Source organism: Bacillus rossius, chromosome 1 (assembly GCF_032445375.1).
Source record: "Bacillus rossius redtenbacheri isolate Brsri chromosome 1, Brsri_v3, whole genome shotgun sequence".
Classification (NCBI taxonomy): Eukaryota; Metazoa; Arthropoda; class Insecta; order Phasmatodea; family Bacillidae; genus Bacillus; species Bacillus rossius.
Genome location: NC_086330.1, coordinates 113438069 through 113458355, shown reverse-complemented (window position 1 = coordinate 113458355; position 20287 = coordinate 113438069). Strand labels below are relative to the sequence as shown.

The window sequence follows — 20287 nt, the reverse complement described above, 5'->3', positions numbered from 1 at the left end:
GGTGTGACATATTTATTGTTGAGTGTTATTCTACACATTTATATTAGGTAAAGAATATTTCCCTACATAATTTTGGAACACATTAAGTAAATTAGCCGTGCTATTTATGGAGACCAATGCTTCAGAATACATGATTTTGGATAACATGAACATTTTTAAGGAACACATTAGTCGTGCTAAGTGGGGATTGGCGTACATCAATTTGAATCATACACAGTCCCATGTCTGAGAACATACATGCTGTGAAATATTGGCACAACTTTCCTCTCAAACCACCTACTTTCATATTTTCGTGTTGTGCAGTAACTATGTAGATTTCAATTATGCCCTTTGGAATAACAATAAAGAATGAAGGCATATTTATTATTATGATACAATGGTACTTATCTTAATTATAGACCAATTAACTAGATACAATATTAACTTACGATGTCAGCAGTTGAACTTCTCAGCACTACATAAAAAAGATTTAGTTCACATGGGCAGGGAACTTTTACTCACAACTATGACATGAGCATGAAACTATTGTCTTTATATGTCTGTCTTAGTTAACATTGTGCCAGTTTTTTTTATTATTAATTGTTATAGTGTAAACAGTCATGATAAAGGATTTAAGCACCCAAAACAAACACAAAAAAAATTGGTATGAAAGTGTTTTATAAGATTTTGAATTATGGGAAACCATCATCATCATCCTCAGCCATCTCTTTGGCCAATTCCATGTCTTGCTGCTCACGCTCTCGTCTTTCTTCTGCAGATTCCAGATCCTTTCCATACGACTTAGGTGGATAACGCATTGCTTTCACACTTTGGTTATGCAAGTCCAGACAAAATGAAATGCGCTGGTGAAACGCCAACTGTGGTTCACGTGTACAGTAGATGTCAGTGGTCTCTTTGCTACGCATGTATCCTCTCTCTGGGTCAAGAGTTGCTTCAATGACACCATCCCGAATCGCTTTTGCCACAATGAACTCTGCATCTTCTGGAGAATCCAGGCCAAGCTTACCAGCGATGTCTGCAGGGGCTATACGAGAGTACGACAATCCCACAGAACGAATTGCAGTTTTTATAACGTTATGTCTGAGCCGCAAGATAAGGGTGAAGGTATGATCGATGCGAAATTGTGGTCCATAATTTTCCAGAACCTCGCCAAAGCGCTGTAGGTTGCCCATGCGTACGGCTTGAGTAAGCTGAAAGTATGGAGCCAGTGATCTGCGTAGTGGTGCCTGTCTGAATATCTGCCTTTCCGGGATGTCACCCAACAGCAGCTCCACGGTTACTGCTAGTTTCTGCACCGTCTGGCGGAAGCCAACAGCAGCAGTCTGAGGTGCCTTGCGCAAAGCTTGAACCAAATGCTTGTGAGCTGCAGAATATTCTAGACGTGCAGCCTTTATCCTGCCAAGATAATAGAAAAAACGTGCCCACTCGTTGTTGCTAGCAGTCTCTGGGAACACAGACTTAGAGACCAGTTTGTCAGCTTGATCGTACAGGCTGTAGTGCAAGTAATTTCGCAGTAGGCAATTAATGAGCACCCCTTGGCCCTCGTAATCATTCCTCAAAGTGGCAGTGCGTAGACGCGAATGAAGGAAACCCCTTATCTTTTCCAGTTGGTTTGTAAGCTCATAGCTTCTAGAATGGTAGAAATAACATTTTGCCACCATCAAGTCAAGTGTACGACGATTCTGCACAGTTACCTTTTGCATCAGTGCATTAGAGCATTCGACAGCTTCTTTGAACTTCTCCCCATCAATCAGCTTTAGCAGAACGAGCAAATTAATATATGCATCTACTTCCGGCAACAATGGTGTACTTGAGCTTTTGCTGCTACGCATTCTTTGACCAGTGCTGGCATCTGTCTCCATACATTCATCAACAAATGCCATGAGGGCATCACGCTCAGCAGTGGAGTGGGTGTAGAAGCCAGTAATAATTCCTCGAAGCACAGCTGGGTTCAGCTTCCTTCTCGTGTTCGGCAAGGAGCGTAGCACTCTCAGAATGAATCTTGGCTCTTTACTCTGAACTGCTTTTTCAATCTGACGAGCATGATCTCTGATATCCTGGATTGTGAGAAGATCAACATCTTTCTTCGAGTCCACACTCTCACCTTCACTGGGACTGTCAGCATTTTTCATTACAACATCTGCAGGCTGTTCTAATGGTACACCCATTATACCCAATTTGAGAACCTGAAACATAAAAAACTACTTTCACAATACATACACACAGTCTCCCACAAAGTAACAGCAAATAACTATTTCAACAGCTAGGCCAATATATCTTATGACTTCACGTCAAAACTTCAACATAAAAAAAGTAACTTTAACATGAATCTTGGCATGCAATGTAAACTTACATTTACTTAAAAGGCAAGCTTGTTAAAGCCATCTATTGTCTATGTACCATGTTAACTCTAGACCAATCACAGCTGGGAAGATGTAATGTAAAACTGTGATTTTAATGTGTTATATTTATTCCACTTAATACTAGACAACCTCATGCTAGTATATATTTATATTTTAGACTTCAAATTTTTTTTTTTAAGTTGGTGATATGGCTTAGAAAAAGACATTTCAATAAATTCATATTAATTAAAGTTAAAAGATAAAGCATTTTAGGAAAGTTTAAAAGAAGGTACGTTCAAAAGGACAATTTTGAGGCTAAAAATCAACCAAGTGATTTATGTATTTTACTTAAAGTTTTGATACATTAGCATACATTTACACTTCGGAAGAACCCATAAATTACACTATGCAACATAATTGTCTATGATTCTCTGATCTTAGGTGTTCCTAAAGTATCGTTTTTTGCTCTGATTCCAGATCTGCAGTTTTTTCCTATCACATATAGTTTTTTTTTTGCATATTGACAAAACTCATTTTTTAATGGAAACAAACATTTTACAAAGGGAATTTTCATTGCGAAGGGGAAATTTTATTTTGGTAATAGAGAATAGTCAGCAACTCTTGTTACACCCACCTGGCTTTAGGAAGGAAACAGTAATTCATTGTTTACATGCTGTAGTGTGAGGTTATATTTAAGAAATGAGTTCCCGTAAGTGTTTAAATAACCCAAACATGTTCTGTTATAATTGTAGCAGTTATGTAACTGCTAAGCAAAGACCAGACATCAGTAGTTTTGTGAGAACTGTCTATTATGCTTACTTCGGTATACAAGTGAGTGGAGGTTATTTATAGACTTGTCCATAGTAGTCTCAAAGGTGCAATTTTACATAATGAAAATTTCTTTGGTTCATTACCCATTGCACATTCAGTGCATCTCAAAGAAACACATGAAAATCTCAAAGTTATGCTAAAATGTGTGAACTATGGAAAACATTGCTGGACAATTTGTGGTTAAATTTGCTGTGATTTAAAAGTTGCTGGTATGCTGCTTGGTCTACAATCTGGCTACAAAAAATGCCATGTGTTATTTGTGAATGGGACAGCAGAGCCAATAATAAACACTGGAAGCAGACAGACTGGCCCAAAAGAAAAACCCTACAACCCGGTTCATAGAACCTAATAAATGTAGCACTTGTTCAACAATGCAAGGTACTATTACCTCCTCTTCATATTAAACTTTGATTAATGAAACAGTTCACTAAAGCACTTCTAAAAGGTGACTGCTTTCAGTATAAGGTAACAAAATTGCCGAAAATATCTTATGCGAAACTGAAAGAAGTGGTATTTGTGGGATCGCAGATCAGAAAATGAATAAAAGACAGTATGTTCGAAAATAAAATGAATCCTGTACAAAAAATGCCTGGGTTTCTTTTAAAGAATTTATGGCCAACTTTTTAGGTAACAAAAAACATCCAGAGTACAAAAGAACCGTTAAAAAAATGTTGGAGGATTTCATGAAATTAGGATGTAACATAAGTGAGAAACTTCACTTACTGAAACATTCACATATTGGAGAATGACAAGGTGAACGTTTTCACCAGGACATAAAAAACTGGAAAAGAGATACCAGGGAAGGTGGGATGTAAAGATGATGGCGGACTACTGCTCATGCTTAAAAGTGATGGCACTGCTGAAGAAGACAATCAAGGAAGAGAAGTTTCAACCCACGTCAGACAGATCTTGAAGTGAAATCAGCGAAGATGATGAATTAAATTGTCATATACTGTTGTGTTTTCGTAACAGTCATAAAATTTTAAAGTGGGTATAATATATTATACTATTGTCCACTGTAATGCCAGTTCATTGCAATTTCATACTGGGTTATAAAATACACAAATTTTAAATGAAACTCAAAATTATTTTTTGACTGTCCAAAAATTTAATTTATTGAAGGTTTTTTTTTATTTACCCCTGGTCTGAACAAGCTATTTGGGATGCTAAATAGTGCATAACATCTTTAATACTTTGTTTATAATTCAGATTGTAGCAAATAATTGAGATAATATTGTAAATTAATTCTTAAAAGTGAAACCATTCTAAAATATTACATTACAAGAAAGAAAATTGGTGAAAACCAACTTAATTTTAAGTTTTCAGCAATTTCCTCTCTTGCAACATAACCTTTTTATTGGTTTTAGTTTTAATCATTCATTTACATTATTATCCAAATTATGTCCCACAATCATCATTATAAAGTATTAAAGATATTATGTGCTATTTAGCATCCGAAAACGCTTGTTCAGGCCAGGGGTTTCTTACTGCCCCTTAAAAAAAACTGAAAATTGAATTGTATAAAAACCTTACGTGATACAGGAAAAGTAAAATCATATTTGAAATCAGCATAAAAAATACTTCTAAGACCACCTTACAGTCTCAAAACATTGTTCCATAAATTTTGACAACAAACAATATCACATTCACACAGTCTACAAAACAAATAGTTTTGTGTATTCAGTCTACATTAAACTAGACACAATAAATGTCTAAATATAAATTAAAGTTACGTTCTCCAACAAGCAGCAGGCCAAGTAACATAAAAAAATGGAATGAAATATTGCCACACCTTAGAAATAAATTTAATTTTTTTATAACAGCATTTTTTTTTGTGAGCAAACCCCATGACAGCCTATTTTTTGTCAATGTATTATTCCAATTGAAATGCAAAAAAATAAAGGGACATCTAACCATTTTAGAATTAAAATTTTTCGCTATAGGGTAATTTCAATTTAGTATTAGGATTCCAATTTTTACTTGACAAGGTCACTAAACATTATCTCCTGCATTTTTTTTAATGCATCCTTACACTTTAATCTTGACAAACATTCTTTGGTTTTGTTAACCTTCTAGGAGTCCACTGAGGTAAGAAGCCATAATGCACAGCCAAGTCATCATCCTATGTTTCAACTCGTAACATACCTATCAGTTTTCAAATATTCTAACCTTTATCTTGTTAGCTTCGTGACTTGCCTCACCCCAGCCCCACAGCCAAATAACAGAAATTGGTCAATACCCACCATGGGTTATTCATCAGTTTTTATAGTTAGTTGTAGTAATGGATCTTATGTTGTTTGCAGACAATTCTGGCATCCACATAGTGGGATGGAGGCAAGAATCGTCAAAATGAATCCGTTGTTTATAATTGGTGTGTTGTTTGCAAAGTGAAAGCATTATTTTTTTGGGAGCAGAAAGTCATTCGTAGTGGATTCTTTGGTTTTGTAGCATTATATTTTCTGATGTAAACATAGCTGATGTTTCAGATTGTCATGTGATGTGAGGCAGAATGTACATTGCTTTGGTTGGCAAATTCCTAATTATGTTGGCTACCTCATGGAATCCATGTTTCATCTAAGATTCTAGACAATCACGAATGTCTCATTTTCTAATCAAAGCGAAGACGATGCAAGTGCCTCAGTCATAGATTTGAATGTTCTCAGTTAAAGTTTTTTTTGTTATATAAAATACCCAGTTCCCCTGCATTATATCTTACAGGCATGATCCTGTTGTACATGATGCTTGCTGTTTTAATTTAGTGCGTTGAAAATTCTGTGCACTTGATTCTTATGGCACCATGTTTTAGAAAACGTGTAAGTGAATAACTGCCTTGAAATCTAAGTTTTTTTATTTTTTTTTATTTTAAAAATGTGCAAATACTGATTTTAAATTATTACATTCACAGTAGTATTTTTGTTACAACAATTTTAATATTTTTTGTTTATAATGGCTTTCAACTCAGTTTTCCTCGAACCAAAGTACCTACTCACGAGCATGTTTCTCAAAATCCAGTAGAAATTTGCAAACACTTTTTTTAGAGAGAGGGGGGAGGGGGGGGGGGGGCAAGACAATGGAATACCTGTACTGTTCAAAAGTACCATTTTCATTAATCCCCCCCCCCCCCTAAAGTAAAGCAGTTAATTGAAAAAATACAGAAAGATTGACACACTATCTGTACACCCTTAGATGACAGCATAATTTAAAGCTCAGATTGCCAACCCACCAACCTCGCCTGTCATTCCATCAATAACTACCATGCTATAAAATTCAGTAGGCCTATATCAATACTCATTACAATTGACAATCTGGCTAATCATAAAAGGACTACTGTTTTGGATTGTCTTATTTTAGATGACAATTAAACTATTTAATTCCTACAAAAAAAAATATTTCATAAAACATACCGTATTTACTCACATATAGGTAGCCATCGCATATAGGTCGCACCCATAATTTGAGGTCTTGAATTTGATATTTAAGATTCCCCCATATAGGTCACACCGGAAATTTAATGATGTGAACGGCCGGCACGCCGTGCGCGAAAGAGTTAAGGGGTACTGTAAAACTCCGCTACTACGAGAGCTGATAATGGCGTGATAAATTGTTGTAAAAACAAGTACTCGTAATAACCGAATATAAAAAATTGAAGTCAAGTTAGATTCCTGACTTCTTAAAATGTCTTAATTGTAGACTATAACTCGAAAACAGTGCTTTGTATTGAAAAAATGCACAGAATAAAAGTTGTAGTATATTTAATTACGAATAAAAAAGGCCTGTTATGATTTTTCATATCTACAGCGGTATGGGTTCCGATAAATAAAAACGCTAAGTGAATTCACGTCACGCGAGTTCGGCTATGCTAGCCGGCTGGTTGTTATTTTCGTTCAAAACGTGGCGAAGGAACTTGTGTGGATCAGGTAGAAAACATTCGGCTATAAACGAAAGATATAAGAACAATGCTATCCTGAAATGCTGTGACATGTTTTTGGAGTAGATAATCACAGCGACAGACCGACAGGATGCGCTCACGCCCTTGCCGTCAGTGATGTTTATTTTGACAGCTCAAGCAATTATCTTTTCCACGACCCTTCACAGCGTAAAAAAGAAAAAAGAAAATGAAAACAGGTTCGAATGCAGATGGAAAAGTAACTATGTAGTAAAATAAATATATTTACGGCCCTGCTAAATTTTTCTATTCAATAAAATTCGAGGTATTAGTGATTTTTCAGCAGAAACTGTTGTGTGACTAATAAACAAATTGTATCATAATAACTTAAACTTATAAAGTATTTATTAACGGCGAAGGACAGTCGTATAAGCCCATAAAAATATTTATTTTACAGAGAATGGACTATACAACCTGGCGATTGCCACACGTTGTGTGGGAGGGGAGGAGGATGCTGACAGTTTCTCACGCAGAAGATTGAAATAAGGAAAGGAATGTGTTGAAATGTTAGTTCGAAAAGGGGGGGAGGGTGTTTTTACATGGTTTGTGGCTCTGGGAGGGATGAGCCTTGAAGAATTAGCAGGGGATGGGAGAGGTAAGCGTCGCGTCACGTCATGTATGACGTCAAGCCGCCGCTACCGCCAGCCTGGCCGAACAAGTTTCTTATGCTCTCGCAGAAGCTACCACAGTGGCTTTTCGTGTGATAGTGGACGCGCCGAGCTCGGCTAGACACTGCCGCGGACAGTCTAGAGGGGTGGTATCTAATTTTAGCCGTCTTTTGTATGCCTGCCTGCTTACAGTACAGCTCTCGCCAAGATAAACGTGAACACATAGCGCCCAACAAAGTGTAACAGACTTGTTTTTCAGCCGATTTTACTCAAATTTTCGACTTTCTCTGCTCAAATTTTTCACTGTTTCTAAAAAAAAAAAAAAACGGTCGTATAAACGGAATGAACGCATCAGAGGCGGGATTCTACTGTACTGCAAAAAAAATTCCTCAAAAATTTTAAAAATTTTTTCTTTACATATAGGCCGCACTTCATTTCCCCCCCATCAAATCTGGTAAAATTGCCGCGACCTATATGCGAGTAAATACGGTAGTTACAGACATGACACAAAAAATATTTTAAAGTAATAAACAAGAAACCTTTTCATGTTTAAATATTAGTTAGTAACTTTTCTAAACAATCAATCAAATAACAAAAATATAAATGATTGTTGCATCCATCAGTCACTGTCACTTTAATATATTCATGTTCAACTGCTTTATGATCCATTCTCAACATCCCTGTTTAACACACTAAATTTTTTACTTTTTCCATTCCTGTTTAAGCAATATGTGGATAAAGGGTTTTGCCTGATAATTATTTGAGTATGCGTGTTAAAATTAATCACGAGAATACAATTATTAAAAGAAATATCAGCATCCTTTAGTATTAATTCTTTGTGGTAATACTACAGACGCACAGCTTTTCGGAATAAATGAATAATTTTCTTTGAAAAAATTGGTTTTAAACATTACTGAGAATATGCAACACGAAAAGGACATTTTGAAATTTACACAAGATTCTAAGAAAATAAAAAATGAGCAAGCCATGAAATTGAGGAAAATTATGGAGTGAAACCAGTTCAACAGAGGCGTGTAAAACAAAAGAAGGTGGAAGACTCGGCCCCAGCCACAACATCAAAGTCCCAATATTTTGGAAAACAGTTATCACTACGTAATATTCCTAAGGATCTCTTAAGAATCCCAGAAACAAGTTGCAGCGAGTATCAGGTGCACAGTTTGGTGGCGACAACAGGATCTGGACAATGTCACATGGAAAACAGTCAGCTACTCTATTAACTGTAAATATGTAGTTGAGCGGTATTTGCAAAAAAAAAATGTTAAAAATCGGAAAATACTTTTATTCTATGCTCTTTAACTTCCTCTTTTCATTAAAAGCGGCGGAGGTAAGAAATTCCAAATATTTTAGGAGATATCGAATTTTTTAATTTCATCATATGTAGTTCAGCAGTATTTGCGGAAAAAAAATGTTAAAAATCCGAAAATACCTTTATTATATGCTCAACTTCCTCTTTTCATTAAAAGTGGCGGAGATAAGAAATTCCAAATACTTTAGGAGATATTGAATTTTTAAATTTCATCACAATACCAGTGCTGCATTTATGTGGCGTGCACCATTGTTTCTTGTTTACGAGTATCTATTTTTTTATTGGATAATGATGTCACGTGATTGTTCGTGATAGGCCAGAATTCAAATGAACCAATACGTGATTATTTAGTTCATTTATTGTTTAAAACTGTGTTTAATTACCACATCCAACTTAGGTGAGTTTTTAAAGTTTCTAATTTTAAAGTCTTATTTGTTATTGTTGCGCAAGTAATAAGTAACAAAAAAATTCTACGTGAGATGTTACTGTTCATCCTTTGTCCCGGTTTGTTAGGTCAGGTCAGGTCAGGTCAGTTACATTATAAATACTTTAAAACTAAAGAACCATTGAAATTAATTCATATGATTTTTAATGTACTCTTAGTTTCAAAGTATTTATAATGTAACTGACTTGACCTAATCGACCATTTTCATTAATTAGGCATTCACAAACACATGGCAATAAAAAAAATGTGACGGTCGAATGGTTACACAGGTCTTGTATAGCAAAATAAGAACGGCGATATCTCCTAAAGTATTTGGAATTTATTATCTCCGCCGCTTTTAATGAAAAGAGGAAGTTGAAGAGCATATAATAAAGGTATTTTCGGATTATTAACATTTTTTTTCGCATATACCGCTGAACTACATATGATGAAATTTAAAAATTCGATATCTCCTAAAGTATTTGGAATTTCTTACCTCTGCTGCTTTTAATGAAAAGAGGAAGTTGAAAAGCATCTAATAAAGGTATTTTCGGATTTTTAAAATTTTTTTTCGCAAATACCGCCCAACTACATATTTACCCTATTAACTAAAACCAAACAGATGGAACATAAATTATCACGACCGGTACCACAGCTGGCAGTTTACCCAAATCATACCAAACAACAGAAAATAAAAAAAATTCATACCCTTAAAAACATCTACTTCGGAGCTTTGGCTGAAAAGTACGAATGATGCATTATAAGTAGCCAATGCACGTCTTTATGAAACTGTTGCAATATCTCATCTTTAATTTCAACTAACTTTTCCCATTTAATGACACCTCTGTTGAATTCAAATAATATAAGCAAAAGAATTAAAATTCACATATTTAGCATGCTGTATTTTATATTTTCCCACACTTGTAAAAATGGCACTACTCAAAATGATCACAACTGTACAATTAATTAAACACATGATTTAACGGTAATGTAAATACAATTTAATAGCAATCCCCCATTAAAATTAATTCTGGAATAGTTTAATAATATTAATAATATGAATTTGTAATATTGTTTTCATCTCATTGGCAAAAGCCTAGCTTCTGCAGTATTACCCAGTGTATTATGCTTAGTATATACACTTGAATCAGTCATATCAGGTCATAGACATAAATATTACAACTTAGCCAAGCATAAAGTAAAAGCGGTTAAAAACATGCAAGATGGTATAGGTATAAAATGTCATGCAGTGTGATCTGGGATCCCTATATAGTGACTGAGGTAAGGAAGTTACAGAAGATGCAGCCTAGAGCAGCAAGGTGGGTGATGAGCATGTGGAGAAGGGAAGGGAAAGAGGGGGACTGTCTTAATTTATTAAGGAGTTTGGGTGGGAAGCATTACAGGGTGAGTAAGGATGTTTAAGGTGATAACGAGAAAGTTGGGAGGCTGGGAACAGCTGGGAACTAGGGTGCACAGAGGTGGGTATAAAAGACGGTGAGATCAAGGGTAGAAGCTCCCGGGAGAATGTACGCAAACGAAAAGAGTGAGGCATACTTTCCTAGTAAGGTAGGAAGGGAAATATGGAAAGGTATGGCCTGTTGAAAAGAACGCTGATGGTTATATATGCAAGTAGAAGTAACCGGCGAATACGGTTACAAAAAAGAAGTGACGGGGGGTGGGGGGTGGAATGAAAGGGTATGACTCTTAAACACCAGGTTAAATACCAATTACGAGTGTAACATACCAAATCAAATGTCCTTCAGCATGTATTTAGGCTTGTTACTTTATTATCGATGCATTTAATGATATGAAGTATATATAAGCACAAACAAACACCTAAATTATAAAATATATAAAACATATTTCAATCTAGAAATGACCCGAATTATTACGAGTATAAAAAAATTACCACAACCCGCTAATGAAAAAAAGTACACATTCTTACCTGAAAATATCAATATCAAATAAAGCAAAAACTTCTGTTTTCCAATTAAGTTCAAAAGAACTAGCTAAACTGCTTTGTAATTCCTTCCATTTATATTGCTCTAAGATAACAATAACATGGTTTGTGAATGACAAAAATTGTACTCTCACTTCCAAAGATCACTCGTTTAGTTTCCAACATGGCTCGTATCAACATGGCGGATGTGGTATATGTGAACACCGGTTGTGATGTAAATGAGTGAAGGGCGTAATAAATATACAGTGGTTTTTAGTGAAATAAGTTTTAAATCATACTAGGAGCTAGTGAGATATTGTATATATACACATACTAGATGGGAGTGCGTAATAGGCGGAGTGAAAATGGCGAATGTCGGTGGCAAGCACGTGACAGATTAGAGATGGGAGGTAAAGTGAAATGTAGGGGGTGTGGGAAAGCGTCGAGAAGGAAGGAGAACGGAGTTCAGTGTGATAGATGTGACGAGTGGTACCACGTAGAATGTGGAGGGATCACAGTGGGCTTAGAAAGTCACAAAGACAAGGAGTGGGAATGTGAACTGTGTAGGGGAAATTATGAGGAGGGGCTAATTGAAAGACAAAAACTTTGTTCTGGCAAGGATTCTGTATTGGTGAAGGGGACAGACAGAGGTACACTAGGGGCAAAGGAGGAAGATAATATAAAGGAAACGAACTACGCGCTTGAAGGAGAGGAGGTAACCATACAGGGGCAGGAGGTAGTGAGGTTAGGAGGAGTGATGACAGACAACTGGGGGGGGGGGTTTATACAGGAATGGCTAAATGAGCTAATAATTGGAAATATAGTGGAGGGAGGAAAGGGAACACGGCAGGAGTGGAGCACCTGGAAGGCAGATGTAGAGAGGGAACTGGTTGGGAGAGAGAGAAACCTGGAAGGGCTAATTAAAGGTACCAAAAGGGAAGTGGTCACCATAAGGGCGGGGAGGCAAAACTGGGAGGAGAGAATGGAGGAGGAAGTGGATAAAGTAAGACATATGGTGAAAACTCTGGAGGGGAACATGGGCGACCTTCAGCAGGAAGTGTTAAGGGCAAACACAGGAGAGAAGCATGAAGCAGGGAAAGCAGACAGGATGCAGGAGGGGCAGGGAGTGGCGGTAAATGCAAGAGATGCAAAAAGGATGGCATTGGGGCAAACTAGGATTAAGTAGGCTGAATTGAGGAATGAAGTGTGGATGTTAAGGGGGGAACTAGAGGAGGGTAGAAAAGAAATTGACAGACTACACAAGCAAAACGGGAAGGTTAGGGACCTGGAGGAAGAGGTCAGCAACTTATGGAAGCAAAAGGTAGCGCTAGAGGGACAGATACAAAAGTGGAAAGATACAATCGAGGGGGAAGGTAGGGGTGACTGGGTAAGAAAAATGGAGGGGACGGGAAGAAAGAACGGCAGAAACAAAAATGGAGAAGAGAAATCATGGGTTGAGGTAGCCAGAGAGGACACAGGCAGGCTAAAGGAAGATAAGGCAGATAAAGGGGCTGGGAATTAGGGGCCTATGGAAGGTAGGGGAACCGGGAGCGTAAAGGTGGCATTATTTGGGGATTCGATGCTCAGATTTGTAAACATACCGGTGGCGTATAAGGCAGGGAGGAGTGGTGAGAGATTGGAGGATGTAAGAGACAGAGTTAAGGCTAGCCAGCTTGACGGAATAAAGAAAGTGATTGTGCATGTGGGCACAAACGACCTTGTTAGGGAGGGAGGGCCAGGAAAGTTTGAGGAGTACATGAAGGGAATGCTTTGTTAGTTAAAAAGGAAAGTGAGGGGAGACATCCTAGTAAGCGGAGTGTTGCCTAGGAGGGGTGTGCCTATCCACAAGCTCAGGGTTGCGAAAGCCATCATGCTGAAGTAGTATCAGGAATGGGGTGCAAACTACATCAGTGCAAGGAGTCGAATTCAGATGAGGCACATAACAAGGGACCAAATCCATCTGAATAGGGAAGGCGTGGGAATCCTGACGCAGGTGATGATAGACGGCTTACGAGCAGGTAATGTGTGGCAGGGAAACGGGGTAGGGGTGGACAAAGGTAGGATGCAGCTAGTAGAATGGAATGAGGTGAGAAAGGTGGGTAGGGAGGAGGGAGGCAGGGGAAATAAACAAGAAGGGATGGATAGATGGGAGGGAAAAAAGCAGGGCAGGGAGGGGAGGGTGCATAAAGAAACAGGAGTAGAGGGAAGGAAAAAAAGGGAGAGAGTAAATATAATGGTTGTTAACTGCAGGAGTATCCTAAACAAAGTGGTCAAGTTCTGGACAGTGGTTGAGCTTTATGGGGCAGATATAGTTGTGGCTGTAGAGACATGGCTGGATGCGGATGTTGCAGACAGTGAAATAAGAAGAGGGAGTTACATAGTTTTTAGAAGGGATAGAAAAAGGAGAGGGGGTGGGATAATGGTTCTTGTACAGGGGTAGTTAGATCCAGAAGTCAAATGGATGGGAGAAAAGGAAGAAATACTTCATTAAAAGATCTCAGGAAAGAAGAGTAAAATACAGCTGCTTGCGGTGTACAGGCCGCCGGGTGATGGGGGTACAGAGGTGGAGGCTGTACTCGAAAGGCTTGATAGGCTGAAGGAAGACAACATGGTAGTTGTAGCCGGTGACCTCAACCTTCCAGGGGTCAAATGGCAGTGTGGTAAGGAACTGGTGGGGCCACTGGGACAACGGAGGGCAACTAAACTGGTAAACATGGGGTTACAACAGGTGGTGGTTTAGGAAACTAGGATGGGTTGGGGAGCTCGAGGATCACTATTGGATGTAGTGCTGGTAAGACCCGAGGAGCTAGCCACTCACTCTAAAGTGGTGGATGGGATAAGCAACCACAATATTCCCGTAGTGGAGATTTGCCTGGACAAGAAGGTCATGAAATGCAGCAGCAGGCAAACATGGTTGTATGGGAGGGCAGTACAGACAAGGGTGGAGGAGTTTCTAGAAGAGAGATTCGACCAATAGAGGGTAGGCATCGATGTACAGGAACTGTGGAGGGATTTTAAAAAAGGTGGTGGGAGATGCTCAAGAGCAATATGTACCTAAAAAAAAAAAGGATAAATGTGGGAGGGGACCCACCCTATTATGGAAGGGAAATTCGGAAACTAAAGAGGAAGGGTAGAATGTTTTATGCGTTGGGGAAAAAGGAGGCAAAGAAGACAGTAACAGAGGAGCTGAAAGAAATAGGAAAGCAACTGATAGAGAGATAAAGAATGCGAAGGAGGCCTATCTCGGGGACCTGATGGTACAGGGGACCAAAGGCAACTGGCAAAAGCTATACGGGTTTGTTAGGAACACGAAGTGCACAGGGACAGGGGTACCGATTCTGAGGAATCAGGAAGGTGAAATTGCAGTGGGATCCAAGGAAAAGGCAAACATGTTGGCCATGCAGTACATGTCAGTGTTCGAGAAGGGAAAACAGTGGGAAAGGTAACATGCTGAGCAAAGTACAGGGCGACACGAGAAATGGCTGGAGATCAGGAAGGAAGAAATTGAGAAAGTAGTGAAAAGGTTAGACAGCAGGAAAGCCATAGGCAAGGGTGGCATAGGGAATGGGTTGATAAAGCTGGGGGGAGGGGGGGCAAGCCATGGTGAAGTACCTGGAGTTGTTATTCAGTAGATCGCTGCAGGAGGGAAAATTGCCGCAAGAATGGAAGGAGGCGGTGGTGGTACCTATACACAAGAAGGGGGGGTAGCAAAGAGGACCCAGCCAGCTATAGACCAGTTAGCATCACGTTGGCAGTAGGTAAGGTAATGGAGAGTTTAATGCACAGGCATGTAGTAGGGGAACTGGACAAAAGGCAGTGGATTGACAGGAGACAGCATGGATTTCGGAGGGGATATTCATATAAAACTCAGCTGGCGGGCCTGTTGGAGGAGCTGGTGGAGGGGGTAGATAAAGGTCTGCAGATTTATGCCTGTTTCATCGATTTCGAAAAGGCATTTGATAAAGTTCCTCATGAGAAAATGATGAAAAAAGTGGAGGAAGCTATAAGTGACAGGAGGGTTGTGGGTTGGATTGGTGACTTCCTAAGCAACAGGACACAGAGGGTACATGTGGAGGAGGAGATGTCGGAGGAAGGAAGGGTTACATCAGGGATGCCGCAGGGCAGTGTTCTCGGCCCACTGCTCTTCACTATAATGATGAAATATATAGGTGAGGAGATAAAGGCGCATATCAGGCTATTTGCAGACGACTGCGTAGTATACATGGATGCTGAGAGGAATTGGCTACAGGATGATCTGAAAAGGCTGGAAGAGTGGGTGGAAAATAATGGCATGAAATAAATGTGGGTAAGACAAAAGTGGTCAGGTTTACCGGTAAGAGGAAGATTGACAGGAGGGAATATCGCTGGAGGGGAGATGTGATAAGTGAGACCACCAGTTATAAATATCTATGGGTGGTGCTGCAGGGTAACCTGGGGTGGGGGGAGCAGGTAGACAAGGTAGTCAAGAAGAGCAGACAGGCCCTGGGCTTGCTGGGACTAGTGCTCAGGGGTGGAAGCAGCATCTTGCATGATAAGGCCTATAAAACTATGGTCCTCCCCATGCTGGAGTATGCCGCAGCAGTGTGGGACCCATACACTGCAGTACTTGAGACGGAGCTGGAGGGGGTGCAGAGGAGAGCAGCTAGATGGGTGAAGGCCAAGTGGAGGAGAATGGACAGAGAAGGGAAGGGGGACTGCAGTGCCAAAGAGATGATGATAGGATTGAGATGGGAGAGCTTAAAGGACAGAAGACAGAAGGAGAGACTGGTCAAGATGTACCAGGTGCTGAGTGGAGTGGGAGGATGGGGAGAGCTGGGGAGACGAGTTAAAATGGGAATGCCTAGAAGTATGAAGGAAAATACTAGGAAGGTTTTCAAAGAGAGGAGGAGAACAGAAAGGGGGAAAAATGCGATAGTCGTGAGGACGGTAGGGGAATGGAATAGGCTGGAGGAGGAGTGTGTGTCGGCTGGGAGTGTGGATCAGTTCAGAAGAAGAGTGCGGGGAAAGTAGGGAGAATGCTTGCCACCGGCACTTTTGTACCCAATTGCAGCTATATAATAATAAATAATAATAATAGCCATTAGGCAGACACTGTTATTTGGGAAGCCTAAGATGTACATCAAGTTCTGTCCCTGCCCGAACACGCCCGAATATTCACCTTCGGCCAACCAAATTGTCTAGTTAAAACTGCATAAATACAGTCCAAAATTATGCAAAAATTGAAATAAACGTAGCGCACAAAAAATTCTTAGTTTTTATAAAACACAAACTAATTTGTAAAAAAATTAAAGTAATTCACTGTAGCAGCCTACAAATGTAATAGGTACTACAATAACACTGATCAGTGATCACCAATCTTTACTACTGAAGGCTCGAAGCCAAAGGGAAGGAAAAATATATATCGAAATGAAGTAACTACAATTTTTTACACTATGTGTTAAAGTCCGCACATTACACACTTTAAAGGTAATATATTATAAATCTTTTACTGGTTATAGTAATTTTGGAAGTCTATAATTTTCAGGAATACTCTTTTTTTGGTCTAAATCTAATCTAGTATAATACATAGCAAAGTAAATAATTAATACACAGCATCAGTAAATGAATTGTGTCACTGCATTTGAAGGAATTATGAAAATCGACTTGTTCTAATGTTCCGTCTATCCTTCCACGAAACGAAAGCCTCATATTTAACAATGCTGCATCAGTTCTGTCAAATACAGTTGATGATACATATTGCAGACATGCTAAATGAAATGTTCGTGGTACACTATTAAAAAAAACACTAGGAAAAAACTATTATTCACAAGGCAATGATTGGTTTGAACGATCAAGCAAGTCTCGTACGTCGAAACTCCCCCCTCCCCGCCAGGTTATCGGCTGGCGACGCTCTTGGGCACAGGTGAGTTGGGGACTGGGTTCTGTACTGACAGACCATTTTCTGGAAAATGTGCGCAGGGCAACAGTTGTTTACTAATCGCGAGATACTTGTGAAGACATGCACGCAATCATTGGGTCGTGCCTGCACTGTGGTAGGAATTATTCATCTAGAAATGCGAATTAATGTTTTGGTATTGCACAGTAATATATGCTCTCTGGTGACTAGAGCCACGTGATATCACAAGTGCCTCTGTCCAACCTGCATTCCTGCCACGGATCTACCCATCATCATGAACTGCAGGTTTACTGTGTTTCATGTAAGTTGTAAGTGTTTTGACGATTCTCTTCCGAGAAAGACGCCCGCCCTCTCCATTGTAGTGGTAGTGGTGCTTAATCCTAATACTTCCCGGCTTCTTGAAAAAAAAAACAGGGTCTGTGCTCTCCTGTTTGTGTTTACAGGCACTTTTCTCGGAAGAGCAACATAAAAAATGGACAATTACTTGAAATACAGTATAGTAGCTGACACACAAATGAGAAATCTATCAATTCCCTGCAAGCCGCTTACCTTCATGATCAGCATCATAACTAGTTCCTGGTTTTGGTCGTTTAGATAATTAGTTCAGTAAATTAAAACCATGCTTACATTTAGGCATTCTGATACCGCACTCACTATCAATATCAGTTCTAAAACTCGCGAAGAAGAACACTGCCCAGTTCCCACAATCTTCGGTAATGTTACACGGTAGCCGAAAACAGACTGAGTAAGAGAAAATGAAAACGCATCGACTAACAGAGCGAGGGATAACGATTAGGGGAAGGGGTGCCGGGTAGAGATTGCTAGGCGCTGCAAGGGTAAGCATAGTCGTATGGCGACACCATAATGTATACACTGACGTGAAAACATCTCACAAAGTTTGGTAGATTGAGCACTGCCCATAGACCATCGTACCTATTTTGCTGGGACTGGGAATGTTTTTACTTTTTCCATTCTAGATTTTTTCTTCACATTTTTGGAGGGGGTTTAAAACCCCAACCCCCCCCCCCCTCTCCAAAGGGTGCGCCACTGGGCATGACAAGTTTTTTTTAAGTAAGCTTTAAAATACCAAAAAAAGGTCTTCGAGCAACTTAGTTGGTTCAATGTGGTCGCTTTGGGAACATTAAATTCAAATGAATTGATATTTTTCAGTTCCTATTTTAAGAAAACAAAAAAAGCTTTGAATTGTAATCTTTTCACAATGTCGTACAAGTGTAAAGCAATATAAAATTTATCTTCTGATTTGGAAATTGAAAATAGCAGTGGTAATTCTTCCCACTGATCAAGTATTGTATTAAATGCCTCGGATCGTGCAAGCCAACAAGTTCCACTAAGACCTTGAATTTGTTTTGGTGTTCCCTTACCATTTATAGTTTCGTACAGCATCCAATATTTTTCTATCCATTTAGAGCTGTAGGAAAACCAATTATGCACTTCTCGACTAAAAATTCCAATTGCCAGGGCAATATCTCCGATGATTTTTCGGCACACAAATGAAGTGAGTGCCAAAAACACTTCACGACGATTACTATTTCTTGTCTGAACCAAGCAGAAAATGAATTATGTTTCCGAACCATATTTTGAATGGCCTAACCATATTTTTCTAGTTGAAACTTAATGGCTCCATGCACCGTTTTTGCATCAGCATCAATTATTTTAATTAATCTGTAGAAAGACGTAACCACTTGCCTTTTCTTGACAGAAAAAAATTTGCAACATGATGCATAGTACTTTTTGCGTAGAGATATTCGTACTCTCGATTATAATTGAGTACGAACTATTGCCAATTGCTTCTATTAGTTCTTGAAGCATGCAAAGACTGAGCACATTTTTAATTAGCATCAAACATTTTGTGCGATGAAGTTTGAGGTTTGAAATCGCCTGGGATGAAGTGTCTAACTGCGGCAGTTTTTCGACCATATGATTCACCATTTGTAATGAACTGTGCTCTGCAATGAATGCAGCGATTTTCAATTCGGCGATGTTCGTGTTTTCTGTCAAAACTGTTTTTTTTACAACAGCCTTTTTATGCTTCTCGGTATTTGCATGATTCAAGAGATACTTTTTGTGCGCTTTTAATGATGTGACAATACTTGCAGGTTGTGGAACACGCATCAGTAGGATCAGACGCTAACCAACCTGTAATACAAATACCAATATTGAATTATAGATCATAGTATTTTCAATACAAATTAAAACACACTGGCAAGCATAAGAATATTTTCAAATTTGATAGTAACAACACCACAATTAAATAAATACATATATGTTTAAAAAATACATGTTTATCATTATATACAGAGTGGCCATGAATATGTGTTACACATTGATATGGATGGTAGATGTAGATGTGTGGAAAACATTTTATTAAGAAACCCATGTCCGGAAATGCATCCTTATACCTGAAACTGCGCAACAAAGTAACAGGGGTAGGTAGGCAACTAGGCGACATCAAGCCAGTGAAAACATGTTGTGTTGTCTTACCTACTACCCGATTTGACGATCAGTGACCGCACGAGTCACCGTGCATGTGATACACTCGCTATTGTCGCAGTTGCAGAGGCGACATGGATAGCTACACACTGGCAGAGCTAGCCGATATGCATTTAGTGTATGGTGCAGCTGGCGGCAATGGAAGAGAGGCAGAGAGACAGTGTCGTGAGAGGTTCCCTAACCGACGGCACCCTGCACACACAATGTTCGCACGCATTGACCGCCGTTTGCGGGAAACCGGTTCGCTGCGCGTCACGAAGCCAGCAAGTGGTTCGAGAAGGACAATACGGACACCTAGCTTTGAGGAAGTGGTGCTGGAACGAATTCAGGACACACCATCTACCAGCACACGGGCGATAGCACATGCCATGCACACCTCCCGTCAATCTGTTGCACTGGTATTAAAGGAACAACTTCTGCGCCCGTATCATGCACAGAAGGTACATACCTTACAAGAAGCTGA

At 39.2% G+C, this 20287-nt stretch overlaps 1 protein-coding gene across 1 annotated transcript; it reads right to left on the bottom strand.

Moving 5' to 3' along the window:
• Positions 1-336: 336 nt before the first annotated feature.
• Positions 337-11554, bottom strand: LOC134542393 (probable 26S proteasome non-ATPase regulatory subunit 3). Its single transcript, XM_063386592.1, has 2 exons — positions 11424-11554; positions 337-2186 (listed from the first exon to the last, which is right to left on the bottom strand). The coding sequence occupies exon 2, from the start codon at positions 2166-2168 to the stop codon at positions 672-674; it is 1497 nt and encodes a 498-aa protein (XP_063242662.1). The 5' UTR covers positions 2169-2186; positions 11424-11554; the 3' UTR covers positions 337-671.
• Between the last annotated feature and the right edge of the window lie 8733 nt (positions 11555-20287).

Excerpts from the sequence above, each read along its gene's own strand:
- LOC134542393 (XM_063386592.1), bottom strand. The coding sequence starts at position 2,168 with ATGGGTGTACCATTAGAACAGCCTGCAGATGTTGTAATGAAAAATGCT.